The sequence below is a fragment of the Filicampus tigris genome, chromosome 13 (assembly GCF_054856515.1).
Source record: "Filicampus tigris isolate MCC_2025a chromosome 13, RoL_Ftig_1.0, whole genome shotgun sequence".
NCBI lineage: Eukaryota > Metazoa > Chordata > Actinopteri > Syngnathiformes > Syngnathidae > Filicampus > Filicampus tigris.
The window spans coordinates 8,327,665-8,343,144 of record NC_141229.1 but is presented as its reverse complement, the minus strand read 5'-3'; the positions used below and the strand labels follow the sequence as shown (position 1 = coordinate 8,343,144).

General features: G+C 39.0%; 2 protein-coding genes across 7 annotated transcripts in view; both read right to left on the bottom strand.

The window, feature by feature from the left end:
• Positions 1-463: 463 nt before the first annotated feature.
• On the bottom strand, positions 464-11,505 carry ncmap (non-compact myelin associated protein). Of its 2 annotated transcripts, XM_086049732.1 has the most exons (6): positions 11,427-11,505; positions 8,182-8,268; positions 7,880-8,063; positions 1,821-1,915; positions 1,659-1,743; positions 464-1,216 (listed from the first exon to the last, which is right to left on the bottom strand). In XM_086049732.1, exons 3-6 carry the CDS (start codon positions 7,996-7,998, stop codon positions 961-963), a joined length of 555 nt encoding a protein of 184 aa, XP_085905858.1. In that variant the 5' UTR covers positions 7,999-8,063; positions 8,182-8,268; positions 11,427-11,505; the 3' UTR covers positions 464-960. The 2 variants fall into 2 exon arrangements, with proteins under 2 accessions (XP_085905858.1, XP_085905857.1); XM_086049731.1 differs by having other exon boundaries at positions 7,880-8,337.
• rcan3 (regulator of calcineurin 3) overlaps positions 10,636-15,480 on the bottom strand; it is a 40,654-nt gene continuing 35,809 nt past the window's right edge. For 4 of the 5 annotated variants that reach the window (XM_086049726.1, XM_086049728.1, XM_086049727.1 and 1 more), the window contains one exon: positions 10,636-14,637. In XM_086049726.1, the coding sequence (XP_085905852.1) occupies positions 14,483-14,637 (155 nt within the window). In that variant the 3' untranslated portion in view covers positions 10,636-14,482. The remainder of the gene's footprint in view (positions 14,638-15,480) is intronic. The other variant, XR_015089334.1, reaches the window with a different exon arrangement.

Below are 15,480 nucleotides of genomic sequence, written 5' to 3'. Positions count from 1 at the left end.
AACTCTTCAGGCACACCTAACAAAAATATCACCAAATCCCCTACTCAAATGATGTTTTGTCTCAGTTTACCTACACTTTTTTTTAATTGTATTTATTCATTTTTACAAATCTATTTTTACAAAGCTATTATTGTTTTATGAATGGCAACAAGTGGTAACTGTACACTGGTTAATTTTGTACATTCTGCCATCTAGTGGAGTAGCATTTAATTGTTCTGCCCGTCAATATACGTCACTTACGTAGATAGATGAACAGATTCATTATTTCTAGTAAATAATCAATCATTTTCTCTCAGTGGATGGGAATCACTGCTCGATACTGCTTATCCTATTGAGGGTGACTGGAAGCTGCAGCCTATCCCATTTTTAGGCTTACACCCTGGAAAGGTCCAGTCAATCACTAAGGCACATATAGTCTATATAATGTGGACGCACCAAAAAGAAACCAAAAAAACATTCACACTTGCATTTGCACCGTCACTGAATGTCAGAACATCCAGTTTTATTCAATTCCAATACCATCTAAAGATCATAAACACTACAAATATGGAGAACAATGAAAAGTAAAGTGCAAATTTGGTTGGCATCAGTATGTTTTAGAAAATAAAAAATGTGGGGGTAAAACGGACACAGGCCAGGAACAAAGTATAAATCAGTGCTAAAAATGTGTCATACTGGCAACCAGGAGTAAGTTATCCTTTTTTATTTCATAGTGGTTGTGTGTATTCTACATGTGATGTTAACTGTACTGAATAAATGTACACATTTAAGGCCAACCAAGGAGTGGTGGTGCAAACACTGACTATGTAGACAAAAAGCAGCCTCACCTCACATCCTTCTCGAAGCCCTTTTGTGATGTCTTTCTGTTCACATTTAATCTCAGATCAACCAAAACAACAAGATCATGTTTCCGCAGGCTTCAGTCTATAAAGGCAGGCCCGTCAGTCTTTTTAGCGGATGCTACGTGTTTCCCGACGTGTCGTGGATGGTAACTGCCGTGGCTCCGCTGGCCGCGCTGAACTCTTCTATGCGGTCTACAGAGTTCAGTTCGGCTCTGGGCCACGGCGATGAGATGGGTATCGAATAGGGGTTGTTGCCCGACACAGAGCTGACTCCAATGGTGGCCATGGGCACGGTTGAAACGGTAGGCTGCGATGTCTTCTTACGAGGTTTGGAGCCCCCGCTGGACCCCAGGAGTCGGGATGCGTGGGTCCGCCTTATAATGAGAAAATGAGGGACAATATTTCCACATGAAGAAAAAACATCTATATATTTTTTTTAATAAACTGTGGTACCTCAATTTACGAGTGTCAATAAAAATATATTTTTTAAATAACGGCTCGATATCAGATTTTCACATAAGGCGGGTGGGTCTGGAATGCCATTGAATCATGATTATTGCCAATCATTTCATTTTCGTACTTGGGGCTGATCTCATTTGTGTACAAAAGAGTCACAGGGAACATGCTGACCTGGTTGTATGTACAGTATTTGCATACAACGCAGCTGGGACCTCGTAGGAAGTCAAAAAAGTGATAGCAAAGTGTCCCCATCTTTGTTTAAAACTGTCTGTCTGTCTTCCTGGGCTTATCACTTGTCTGTGTGTGTGTTTATTCCCTATAGTTGCTATGTGCCATTGAAAAAGAATGCAACCTTACTTGTTGTACGTCTTTAGGATGAAGAGAAGAATTGTGAGTATGACAATTATACCGATGACGATGACAGCGATCATAGCACCAGAACCTGGGAGAAAAACAACAAAATGTCATTTTTGTGGCATGATGTGGATATATTGAGACGCATCAAGGGAAGTTTCTCACTCTGGATGAGGATTTGTTCTTTGGATTTGGTGATGGAAGATGACGTCGTGTTGCTTTCAGGTGAAGCGGTTGAAGTTTGCATCTTCAACATGAACCTGCACAAGCAAAAAAAAAAAAAATGCTTTTAAACACAACTAATAAATCGTTATGCATATCTAAATATAGATTTAGACATATTAGTGTTATGTGGTCTTCTAGCAATGTAATGACATAATTGCGGAGTATACAGAAAATGGGAAATTTTCAATATTTTTTAATAGTAGGTCTTCACATGGGGCGTTAATTTACTCAAATGCATTTTTAGAAGAATATTAAACAATATTCTATTTTTGCTGTGCCTTTTCATGGTTACAATATAGAGGTCCGTGCCTGTAAATAAGAAGATCATAGACAAGTTTCAGCAGTTCAATTCAAAGAGTGGAAACAATACAGTGTTACCTTGAGATATGTTGATATGAATGATACATGTTTTTCAAGATAAGAGCCTTTGTTCAGACGATTTGTTTGCTTTGACTTGAGAGCGCTGTATGGTGGCGGTGAACTCAATTCAACTCATTTCACAGTAAGTAGCAGTTATAGTGAACATTTCATGAAAATATCTACGTTGCTTTAAGTCTATGCGTTCCCTCACAAGAACTTTGCGTTGATGGTGAGGGAACGCAAATATTTGCGAGGAAACACTTTTTTTTTTTTTTCAATCTGCAATGATGTGAATTAGCGAATGTCTAAAATAAATCTGGTCCTTTGTACTAACTGTTCTTTCTGAGTGTAAAAAGCAACTACTCTATCTATTTGAGCTAGGTGTTCACTTAAATTTAACGGCTACCAATATTAGAGAAAACAAACTACATATTCAGTCAACATCAAGTGTCGGTATAAAACAAAATGGCGTTGCCATGAAACGGATAAGAACGGGTACATTTTTCCCACAAACGTAATATTAATTAGAATCTTGTGTAGTAAAATATATTATTGTAGAGAAAAATGTAAGTAACAACTAACAAAAATTTGATGCAGATTCCGTCGATATTGCTTTCTCTCGATTTGATCATCTCTTTTAAAATTATGCTGTGAATAAGAAGGCAGCATATTCAAAGGAAAAATCTGTCTGGTTTAACACAAGGTGGAAAACGTACTGTACATCTTCTGTTTTAGTTGAAGTTTATTTTCATAACATGCTTTACCCCCAAACTAATCTTAACATATTTTTTGTGATATGATTACACCAATGCATTTTTCAATGTACTCTATTCCCAGATTTTTACAATTTTCTGCTAAATTTTGGGGGAAATGCTTTTTGTGACATGAGTACATAAACACACGCACTCATACACCTCATAATTGAGAATAAATGATAATGACCTCATGTAGGTTTATTGCACTGATAACACTTTACTATTCACTTTACAATTATCATACTTGAGCTCCCACACGAACTACGGTGTAGTAGACCGGCACACGCGTCATAATGGGAGAGCCGTGTCCTCTTTTCACACGCACGACAAAAGGGAATGATGAGTCATGGAGTGAAATCAGTAATCAGAAAAATATTAGGTGGCAGTGTTATTCAAAGGTGTTATCCATTACACCACAGATAGTCTAGTATGTTGAACAGGTATATTTATGTGTATTTTCTATTCGCAATATATAAAAACTATATCAACCTACTTCTAAGAACGTTAGCCAAAGTGTAGCTACGACACATCTTTGACTTCCTTTAAAAAATACTCTACGTGGTGCTGCTCATGACTTCTTTCTTCTTGAATGTTTTTTTTTTCTTCTGCTTAATACAGAGTAGTAAAACGTGACCATAGAAAATGCTGGTGGTTTAATTCGCTTTTAAAATGAACAGTAACAGCCTTTCATAAATGACAAAGTGTGAGTTGACTGGCAAGCAGGAGGACACCTGCGCACTCAAACATTCTCCACGCAAATCAAGCGTGTTGACAGTTGAGACGCTGCACATTCTTTCCCTGAAAGTTTACATTAAAAGAGCTTTCACATGGGTATCCTCTTAAGCCACTGAGTGGCGAACAATTGCGAGTGTTTTTCGAAGGCAGCAAATGTTGCGTTGATGTCAGTGTTTGTCAGGGTTCGTTCAATGCCGCAAATGTTCGCAAACCGTTCACCAGACGTTCGCCAACAGTTTTGATTGAGTGTGATTTTTGAACATGTTCAAAATTCCCTTGCAGCAAGAAAAATACAGGCGAACGTCTGCCGAACGTCAGTTTATCGAACATTTGCGACCTTGAACGAAGCGTGACGTGAACGCGCATTTTACTACCTTCGCCAACAGTTGGAAATGTTCACCCCTCGGTGGGATAGGGGCTAGTTTAAGGACTTGAGTGTTTTTTTTCTTGTATTAAATGTATAAATAAATACAAGATTGTGCTAAAGATGGAATGCAATTTTAAGAGTTCTATGACCTCATAAAAGGAATTATCCCATTGATGGACAGGTGGACGAGAGTCAGTTGTATGGCCACAATGATCACCGGCCCGCACCCCAACACCCATGTTCTGTGGAAAAATCCCTTAGGAGCATTTTTTCTTGGCTCTATATATTTTTTTTCAATGCATGTATAAGGTGGATGATTAGGAGATTTGCGAACTATATTTGAGGAAAGTGGGCCTTTTGTGTACATGGGAAAAGTCTTAAGATCTTTATATAAAGCTTATGAAAAGTGGTCGCCAAAAGTAAAGCGTTGCATTCATATTTTAAATAATTGACTTTTAATAAGGTCTGAAACGTGTATTATCCTTTTTTCAATTATACACAAATTTTTGCTATTCGTGGGCCGGCGAGGTCCTTATACCCCGCAAATAGTCGAGATCATACAACATTATTTATTATATATATATTTTTGAAATATTGTTGTAGTTGTGTCATATTTTGTCATATAATCAGTATACGTCCAGAAGTATTTTGCATTGCAGTGACATTGTGTTTTGCACTCCTGCTAGACAGCAAACATTACATGGCAATCACTGGCAGTATTGACCTATTATGAACCGTGCCCATTAGCGGCAACATATATCATGTGGACTGTGTGCAAAGGTGACAGCTTCTGATAAGCTGCTGCTTGATGGTCGGACATCCTGTCATTATACTCTTAAGTTAATATCGCTCAGATTCAAATGTTTTGGTCCAGGCTGGTTTTCAAGTTTAATGTTGAAAACAAAAACAACTAGATTTGAGAATATGTACAAGAACGGTGACCCAGTCCTCTCTCTCATCTCGCTGGTACTTGGCATACTCCTCAGCATGTCGAGTTGAGTTATGATATCCACATTCCTTGAGGATGCCACTTTTTCTGTGCTTTCAAGATTTGTCGGTCTGGCCCTGTTATCAATAAAAAAGAAAACATTCCGTCTCCTGTTTTTCTTGAAACTGGCTGTTCTCGTCACCAACCTTTCTCTTCATGGCAGGTTTTGAAAAAGAAATAACTGGAAGTGGGTGACAGCATATGCTTCCTTCCACTTTGCGTCACTTCAGAATGACATTTTGCTGAAAGCTGTCATGAGCCTGAGCTATGGTAGCTCATAAGCGATTAAAAAAAAAAAAAAAAAAAAAAAAGTCTAAGACCCCTGTGCTACATCATTATAAGCTGTGTTCAAGTGACAGCAATATTTATTGACGTATTTTCACAATATAATGTACATAAGAGTGCGTCAGTGAACGTGATATATCAGTATGATGTATTTGCATACATCCGCCAAAGGGGAACGTTAGCAAATCAGGTCATCGTTCCACGCTTCCTGTTCAGTGTGTGACAATAATCTCTATATTGTTTCACAAATCATCATGTGATACCCTTTCACCGTCAGCAAACAACAGGTTTAATGGTCTGTAAACCAAGCAGAACAGGAACTATATTGACCCGTACATTTAAAGAGAACAGTGGCACAATGAATCACATGAAAGTGATTCAAAGACAGCATACAGGTGCATCGAGAAAAATGACAATGCAGTGGAGAACTTCAGAGGGGCAATTCAAAAAGTGAAACTCATGGTAACAGATTAGTAAAATATTTCGTGAAAAAAAAATATAATAATAATTCTCATGATAAAACTTCAGTTCATCTCAAGAATTGTAAACAATATATATTGAACAATGAAATTGATTTGTGGAAATTGGGGTAGAAATGAATTTCCATCTGAAAAGTATTTTTCTATGCGTTTAAAGTATCATTATAATATACAGTACGAGTTTCACTATTTGACATGAGTTACTGAAGTAAATTAACTATCAAAACATTCCACAAATATGGCAGACGTGCTGCACTGAAAATGTTGTGTGCTTCCAAAAAGAACGCATTATTCTGACGTCAAGCCTAATTAATTTTTAGAACATCAACAACTAGCAAAATAGTTTTCGAGTAACACCCTCTTCAGAATATCAGCTTTCTTCGAAAGACAGTGTGTTACTATTCCTGAATAAATCCTATGTACGTAGAGTATATTTGAAGGTAACTGAATGCCAAACTACATCAGAAACAGTCTTTATGAAATGCGCTATATAAATACAATCGTATTGTATTGTATTAAAGTAATCAAATAACTCATATTTTTATTGTGTAAAAAAATTAAGATTACCCTGTTCTTTTCTTATTTTACAAGAAATATTTTATTGATTTTGTAGATATTTTTTTAATTGACATGGTATATTATAAACCTGTATCCTGACCCAGCAGTGAGACCATTCACTTTTAATATAGAGGACACTCTTCGGACAGGTACACCTGCAAAATCGAATGACATTCAGTACAATGAAGACCTGCGTAACACAGTTTTATTTATTCTTATTATTTTTATTATTATTATAATGAGAGCTCTTTCTGTTGTTCCATACCAAACAGTTTTGGGGCTTTGTTTTCTTTGAGCATCCAAAAACTGTATGACATAATGTCAATTCTGCGCCACCGCACACGTTGTCATTAGCATGGAGGTGCCGCCTTCCATTTTTAGACTTTCCCAGACAACTCCCCCAAAGCTTGACATCTAAGAAACACTTTTTTTTTTTTTTTTTTAAATGAAAGGTCTCGCACCCGTTACATCTGTGCAAGTGTTTATCCATATTGCCTTAGCATATGAAGTAATGATAAGTAAAGCCACTCCAACAGTGGTGAATGCTAAAGAGATAGCAGCTCGATGGTTTTGGGGAAATGAAACAATCCTCCTAAAGCAGGGCTGTCCTCTTTTCCTCTGGGGGCTGCATAGAGAAAAATCAAAGGATGCAAGGGCTAACTTGACATTCGTCAAAGTTCATTTATTAAACATAGTGTGTTTAATAAACCAACTCATCAAGCAATTTTCTAGTTTGAACAGAAATTTGAGTTATTTCGAAATCCGGCTTTCTGTTTACGGTGATAAGGAACATACTTTAGGTTCAACTCATTTGGTCTCTTAAAGCGGAAGTCAACCCTAACATTTTTTTTTTTTTTCAAGAATATGTTCTATGCAGGCCCACTAGTCTAAACAAGGCATTCTGATTAATATTACGTTTGTGGACTATGAGTTAAGCAGCAAAATCTACCGGTTTTTAGCCATTTCAGGTGTGGGCATCTTGACACTTCTGTCGACTGAAAATGACATCACGGTTGCCCAGGGCTCAGGTAATAACCAATCACAGCTTATCTGTTTTCTGAAGCGGAACCAAGATTGCTAGTTATCCAAGGTGCTTGTTTTAAATACAAAATAAGTAAATCCCCTACTTTTATGTTTAGTTTGACAATAAATTTACACTTGGCACTAAACAGCTTAACACCTCATTAGAATGGGTCACTATTTGACAACAGTTAATTTGAGTTTATGGCCAACATACAGCGCTCGTGTGTCAAGTTTGTACGAACAAGTCAAAGCAAAAAAAAAGTGGCCTGTATCTGGGGAAACTCGTAACCCGAGTCGCTCGTATCTCAAGGCACCACAAACTTGCGCCACTAAAAAAATGGACTGTAAAAACTTTGGACACCCGTTTTCTTCCTATAATCTGAGAGGAACATGAGCTATTTCCCGATCCCCAGTATCAGCAAACGAGCCGCCCCGTGTATGGAACTTACCTCCGACGCTCGACTGCGATATCAGCCCGAGCTTTCTCCAGGTGGAAGGATGAGGAGCGCACTTCTCGCCACCTTACGAACCCCCCTCCCTCTCTCTCTCTCTGGACAGGGGAGGGCATAGTCCACTAGACATGAATGAAGTCCTATCCAACGTCGGAGACTCCCCCACCACCACCTCCTTCATCTCACGGAAGACAGCGGCGGGACAAAAGAGTTTAAAAACAAGCGGGATGCCACTCTCCCTCTCTCTCTCTCTCTCTCTCTTTCTGTGCGTAAGTGAGCAAGAGGAGGAGTTTTCTTACTTGCTGCGCTGGGACTGAGAGTCACAATGAAGCAGCTGGTTTTTCAGGTCCTCCCGCTCGGACCTCGTGGCGTGCCTGCCATGGCGCCTGATTAAAAAAAGCAAAGGTGGCCACACTTGCCGTGGAATCAGCGGAAAGTCTCCTGCCAGGGTGTGCCTGGTTGGAACATTAAACTCCCATTACTTCAGGGATTCCCATACTTCAACTAGGGATGCATCGCAGTCGAAGTACAAGTACTCACATTCGAGAAATTGTCGAAACAGAGTACTGATACTCGATAATGCTACGAGGTCTTGCAATTTGGATGAAAGCGTTTTATGTAAATGAGGGCCCAACCGATATAGATTTTTTTGGGGAGCTCAGCGTAGATTCGATATTTGGCAAAATAAAATTTGGATAACCGATTAATCGGCTGATTGATTAAAAAATATATATCATGAGTAAAATAACGTATTTTTGGTTTCTTAATGCTAAAAACAATAACGATATGAATTTAAGATAAAATATCTAAAGATTTAACTGTTTTATATTTTGTACTTTAGTATTTGTTTAACTTTAATACAGAGAGAACAATCGGCAAAAAATTGGCCTTTTTATAGCCACATTTTTTTTTGATGGAGGTAGTGTTTGAATAAGATTATCTTTGTCTTTGTCTCCATTACCCCATTTCTTTTCCATTTTTGCAGATTTTAAAAAGACATAACGTCGGCCGATTAATCGTTCAAATATTGTTCACAAATACAAGCTTTCAATGAACATGGAATAAATGTCACTCAAATACATGTACATACATGCTGCCTCAAAGGGGCAGTGTGCTGCACAGATGCAGATAAAACATAGATTTGATGAAAATACTGAAAAGAATGTCGGCAGTAATATACAGTAACTCATTTTTCGCAGATTGAAAAGAATACATGCCAGTGAGTATAGTTATATTTCATTTTATATAATTGCTGTACCTTTGTATTCATCTATGCTTTTTATTAGCGCATCTACAGCATTATGTTTTAGATTTGAGCTGGAGTACTTTTGCGGGACAAGGTTCTGCATTTGCTTGAATAAACACGCAGTTACAATTCTTTTGTTTGGTTGACGGTAGACTTCAACTGGGAGTGTCAATTAAACAGCTTGAAGCAAGCACATGTTGACTCTTTTTGAGGAGGCATTTGCTGTCGAACTAACTAACTATATCACAAGCTGGTAAAGTGGTATTGGGTTTTGAAGTATTCTGAGAGCATCATAATAGATCGGAATAGTATGGAAAATTGAAATGAAGTTTGTTTGGACCTCGAAGGCGTCCCACTGAGTGCCGTTCTGGTTGACTTTGCTTTCTTGAAGCGTTATCACAAATCCAGTTGTCTTTAGACGAGCACACGAGTACCGTAGTTGAAAATTAACTATGATAGTTGGCTAAAGGGTACACGTTAAAGGGTGTGTTATAAACTTGGGCACATTATTGTAGAACTGAAAATGTGCGATATCTCGGTCTTGTTATTGTATCTCCAGTAACACACCCTCACTTGTGGTCTTCGCCCGCTTCAACGGTGCCAACGAATCACTGGGCTCTCCAGTTACAATCCGGAGGCTACTAAGGCAGCTACTGTAGCTTTTTTTTGTGAGCAAGTTTGAAGTGAACACATTGTTCAGCATTCCCAGGTGTTCCCATGTCACTGCACCAGGCTTACATAAGAACAGCAGAGATTAATAAAAACCTCCATGGAGGTCAGTTTTCACTCCACAAAAGAAGTGGATGCAGCCTGAAAAGTGAAGTAAATGCACATTCTGGCAAAAGCCTAAAGTTGAGTTAACTTAGGTGTAATAATATTGATGATTATCTGTGGTTTAATTCTTGACCTTTTTTGGGGGGGACAAAACCATGTTATGAATCTCTCTCTTTCTTTTCTGACCCATTAATGTTCATGGATCAAGGTAATCCACAAGGTTTCATCATTTAAAAATATACAACAAAATGCATTTTTTTACCCAAAAAAGGGAAAGGGAAAAAAAATTAACAGCAGACTAAGTTTCATAATATTTTTTCCAAAATTAACATTTTTCTGTATTTGTAAATGGGCCAATTTGACAGGAAGGTTAAAAAATAAGCACAATAATGACATGGTCGAAATGGCCTGTACAAGTTTTGACTGTTGAAGGAATTCATTCACTTCACGTTTTCCTTTGGGAAAAATCGTTGATTAGTGTGCTAGCATTCCGAGGTGTTTGACCTATACATAAATATGGGAGCAGTTTTCCTTTTCAGTTGTAAACTAAATGGCACAAAGACAATCACATGATATGGACACTTCTTTGAAAAGATTACAGTAGTCAACCTTTACACCTTGATAAAAAAAATTAAAATAAAAAAAACACTCATCTGTTAATACAACATTGATGGGTCGATGTAGAGCCATAAAGCAGGTTAAACATACGTTGGCTTATAAATGACACCAAACGTGGCTTTTAAGAAGAAGTCTTTATGTATGTTGTCTATGTGAAACAAACAATACTACACAAATAGAAGCAGATACTGTTAAGAGAGAAAGAACATGAAAACACACATACCGGTATTATCACCACTGTAAATTATTGCTCATTTTGCTACTTTGTTTTCTGGATTTTCCTACCGTACAAGACATATTAGTCACATGTCAACCAAAATATTCAACAAAAAAATAAAACAAACAAACGTATACAATAATGACAAACATCGTTGGGCTTTTTCTCTGAAATCATAGCACTTCTTCATCATCAACATCGTCCGAGAGAAGCCGTGACAAAGCGAGCGTGCACGCACGCACACTCGCGCGCACACACACACTGCTGGAACGGCGCCTCAGCAACATAAAAATTTGGCATACTATATGTACAAAAATATACACGTACACACGCATCTGTGAGCACAGAGAGTACAAAAAAAGTCATCACGTCGCCGGCCCTTTAAGTAGGGTGCCGCCAAGCTGCTTCTCGTTTTCTACGTCACATATCGACAACTTCAATAAAAACGTTTGGGAGATGCTCTTGTTTTGAGGGCCGACACAGAGAAAGCGACAGCTGTGATGTTGTGACATGGACTGGGGGGGGGGGGGAATCGAGTGCCACATGCTCGTGAAGGCCAGTTAAGGTATCGGACGAACACAAAGAAAAAAACGAATGTGCTTCCTAACTGGTGCAAAGGAGGCAATCACAAAAACAGAGTTAAAGTGCTCACATGCATCTTTTTAGTTTGCTAAAAAACGCAGTCTTACCGTCTAAAATGAGATAATGGTTGAGGTTTATGCAGCAGTGGGCATAAATGGCCCAGGGAGCGCAGCTGCCATGCAAATCTAAAAAGAAATTAAACCCACAGAGGAACTCCAATCAAAACATTGAACCCGCAAATGCTCACAATGTATAACAAACATTCGTTCTGTTGTACATTACTCTCATCAAGTTAGTGTTCTTGGGCTTTCAGGTGAACTTTCAGAATGAGCCTGGAATGCCTTAAAATCTTTACAGGTCAAAGTAATTTAAAAAACCAACCAAACAAAAACAAAAAAAACTAAACTTTTGAGTGCCGTTGATGTGAAAAGTCCTAACAAGGAGCGTCACTGATGGAAATTGTCAACTATGTTCTTTATTTTATGAGAATGGGCAGAGAAAATTGCTTCTCTGCAAGTTTTGGTGTAAAATATGTGATTTGGGTAAGGCCAAAGCATGTTCTTTTGCTGATTACTAAAAAACAAAAGGAAGAAGGTAGAAACAAACTTTTTGGGGGGAAGATAAAAGAAGAGAGTCTAAGCATTCTTTTTATTTTTTGTCTGTGTTGCTCCACCATTTGTGTACAAATATCAATGGCTCCTCAACCAACTATCCATACTAACCGTTAGCATTAAGCTAAGCAGACTTTTTCATTCGTAAAATCTTTGTAGTTTTAAATTATTATTATTTTAAATTATCTTTGTTTTAAGTTTAAACATCTTAAGCATGGCTTTAAACATCTTGAAGCCTCTTTTTTGTTGTTGTTGTTTTTTTAAGGTATTTTTCAATATTTGCCAGACTGCTGCTTAAAGTATAAGAGTCACAGAGAAGCATAGATGTGGACGTCATTGGAAATGTATTGCTCAACTCATGTATTGTGAATTTTATCCGTTCAGATCCTGGTGAGAGAATAGCAAGTTTGACTGAAACACTGAAAAGTAGGACGTGTGCATTCAATAGTTAACTATACAGACGATCAAATGAAGTTCACCTGTTGATGCTTCAGTGCCTTTGAAGTTCATTCGAAAATTCCACCCGAAATACCAATACCCCTAGTGTATATGCATCTTTCATGGTTCTTGTCCCCCACCCTTACGCTAATTTATACAACATACACGATGAATAAGGAAAGGTACAGTGAGATTAATAATCCATCCATCCATTTTCTATACTTTCTGTTCTCCTATTTGCGGATGTGAGCTGGCTCCTATCCCATTCTTGACCGGTCACACGGCAAGCGACCGTTCCCACTCACATTCACTTAGCCGCTAGCCTGGTTAGCTTCTCGTACACTCACGCTGCTGCTGCTAACATCTGAATCAGGATACAGGCTTACCGATTTTTAAAATGTGGGAAAAAATTTCCATGAGTGTGCTTACCGCGCTCACAGTGCGTGGTGACCAGCACATATTGATGCCTCCACTGACAATCATGGGTCACACAACTCATTAGCCGCAGTTCAGTTGCTAACCAACCGCCTGATTAGACGTAGCCGATACGTGTACCCCGCTTTAGCATCTTAGCCACTGTGCTTCCTCAGTCCGTCTACTGCTCCAAATAAATACACTTAATTATCAAATTCACAAATTACTCTAGGGCTGTGTAATTAATTGAAATTCAATTACACTCCACGATTACAAAATTGCCATAATGGTAAAAAATGATTATTAGTGTGCATTTACTGTATATCCAACGCACTGTTTGTATACACAGGGAAATCATACTTGATTTAATACATTTGCACCTTTTTTATTTTAGAACTAATTTGATCAATTATGTTTGTTCCAAAAGGAACTTATACAGTGTTTCAAACTATTTTAAACTATTTTCTAGTTTTGTGCCAAAAAATAAAATGATCTTCTGAATAACCGTGATTAATATTTTTTTTTCTCACAATCGAGCAGCCCTATATTATTAATTTCTTTATGTCTTATTAGCATTAGCCAACACACACACAGCGGACATGAAGGAGACGTGATATTCCGTGAAACAAAACAGTGTGAGGCAAAGATGGATGCTAAAGAAAATGCTAAAGTCATGTGGGTGAAAATGCATTCAACAACAGCACATATTTACTGTCATTCCCTCTCATTGAAGGAAATACGTGAGAATGCTTTGGTTGACATCTCATCAGGCAGCTTTCCCTCTTGGACTAGAAAAACATCTACAAAGACCAAGCGTTATGTACAAGCCGGAAAAAAGCGCGAGGGCGCTCCCGTCCTTGAAAAAAGGAGTTGCGGTCCGAATGACTGATAGAAAATGATGTCGACAACACGGAAGGAGTTTGAAAAATTCAAATGAGGGAAAAGAAAATGAACAAAGACGCCATTTGGAGTTCTGCATGCAAACAAAAAAACAAAACCTCTGCATCTTAAAAGCATGCAAAAAGTGTATCAAGTACACAATAAGAACACACATCTAGTAGTTAAATTAAATTAAAAAACGGGAGAAATATTCAGCCACCACAACTTTTTTTGTTAGTCACATATGGCACTCCGTGCAGTGTGTGTGACGTTAAATATTCACTTTATTAGTATTGTTTCACGCTGTTGAGTATATACATGCATCCGGATGCGAGTTGATATGAACATGAGTGGAAAAAAAGGGACAAAAAAAAAAAAAGTGCAAATCACCCCGAAACACACGAATCATCGCTCAACCAAACAATGCGGTGTGAGGGGGAGCTAACGCGCTAACCGGACTAGCGATGTGTATAACGAGTGTGTGTTGCGTGCGTGGGTGTGCGTGTTTGTGTGTGTAAGTGTGCGTCTGCTGAGCTTCGGCGGGCCGGGGCGGAGTCAAGGTTGCCCTACCGGAGGAATGTGGTGAGTGTGTGTGTTTGTGTGTGAGTCCCCTCATGCTTTCCCTCCGAGCCGCCTCATCCGATGGCCCACAAAAACTGGAGCAATGTTTGTCTGTTTTTGAGCTGGAATGACGGCGGCAGCGCTCTCTGTGAGTGCAAAGATGAGAGAGAGAGAGAGAGACAGCGGGAGAGAGAGAGAGACAAAGAGAGGGCGTGCTGTGTTGCAGGTCAACAAGCGGCCTGTGGAGGGGGTGGCGGAGTCTAGTTGAAGACCTTCGGGGCGCCATCGGGACGTCTGGTCTGCACGATTTCCTGCTTGGGTCGCGCCGCTTCGTCGTCCTCCGTCTCGCTCTCGCACACGTGCACCACCACGCTAGGGGTGGACTCCGTGCCAGCGTGCAGCTCGTACTTCTCACCTATCACAACGACATTGTTGCGTTTTTCACACCAAGTGCCGCCTAAATAAAATACTCAGTTCTCCAAATACCACCATCATGATCAGCATTAAAATACAGTAGCGTAATAGGGCCAAGTGGACCCCCCCCCACACTATTCGCAGGGGATAGGGACCGGGCCCAACCACGAATAGCAGAATTCCGTAAATAACCGATGTCCTTAGAACTGCATTGAAGAAAAAACACATATTGTATTCTTCCATCATGTGAAACATGATATTATGTGTTTTGTTGTACAAAGTATTAATTTTAATATGGTAATAATCAGAGGTGGGCATTCCATCTGACCGACGGACCGGTCCGTCTATTCTATGACGGACGCCGGTTTTTCAGGCGATAAACGATAAACTTGTAAAAAAAAAAGACGGACTAAGCATAGGCGGAAGTGGATTTTCGCCCGTCTACGTAATCGTCTATAACTTGACATTGATGATTATTGTTCCGTTTGATGCTGCTTGATTTGTGTATTTTACATCAGGCATGTTTTTAGTCAGCTAATGGGTCCTAATAGCGTGCCACCCAGTGCTACCTTTAAACCACGTGGCCGTGACAGCACACCGTGAACCGGAAGAGGGCCGCATAGAAGCGCGCTCGCAGACGACTCCTGTTAGTACCGCTTGTTTTCTCCCCGTTTATCTAAAAAAAAAAACATGCTGCTATGGAACTTTCAGAAACAAATCCAGACACTACGACCGTCCACATATGAAGGATGTATTCCTTATTCGTTTCCCGAAGCCAAAAACTTTGAGGGATAAATGTGAACGATGGGTCAATTTGTGCGGACTATGATATACTTCAAATAAT

What these genes read in the sequence shown, in the direction of transcription:
- ncmap (XM_086049731.1), bottom strand. Translation starts at nt 7,998, where the DNA reads ATGCCCTCCCCTGTCCAGAGAGAGAGAGAGGGAGGGGGGTTCGTAAGG. An exon ending in AGAACAAATCCTCATCCAGA is followed by an intron (nt 1,744 to 1,820) that starts GTGAGAAACTTC and finishes TTTTTCTCCCAG; the next exon opens with GTTCTGGTGCTATGATCGCT. An exon ending in ATCCTAAAGACGTACAACAA is followed by an intron (nt 1,217 to 1,658) that starts GTAAGGTTGCAT and finishes TCTCATTATAAG; the next exon opens with GCGGACCCACGCATCCCGAC.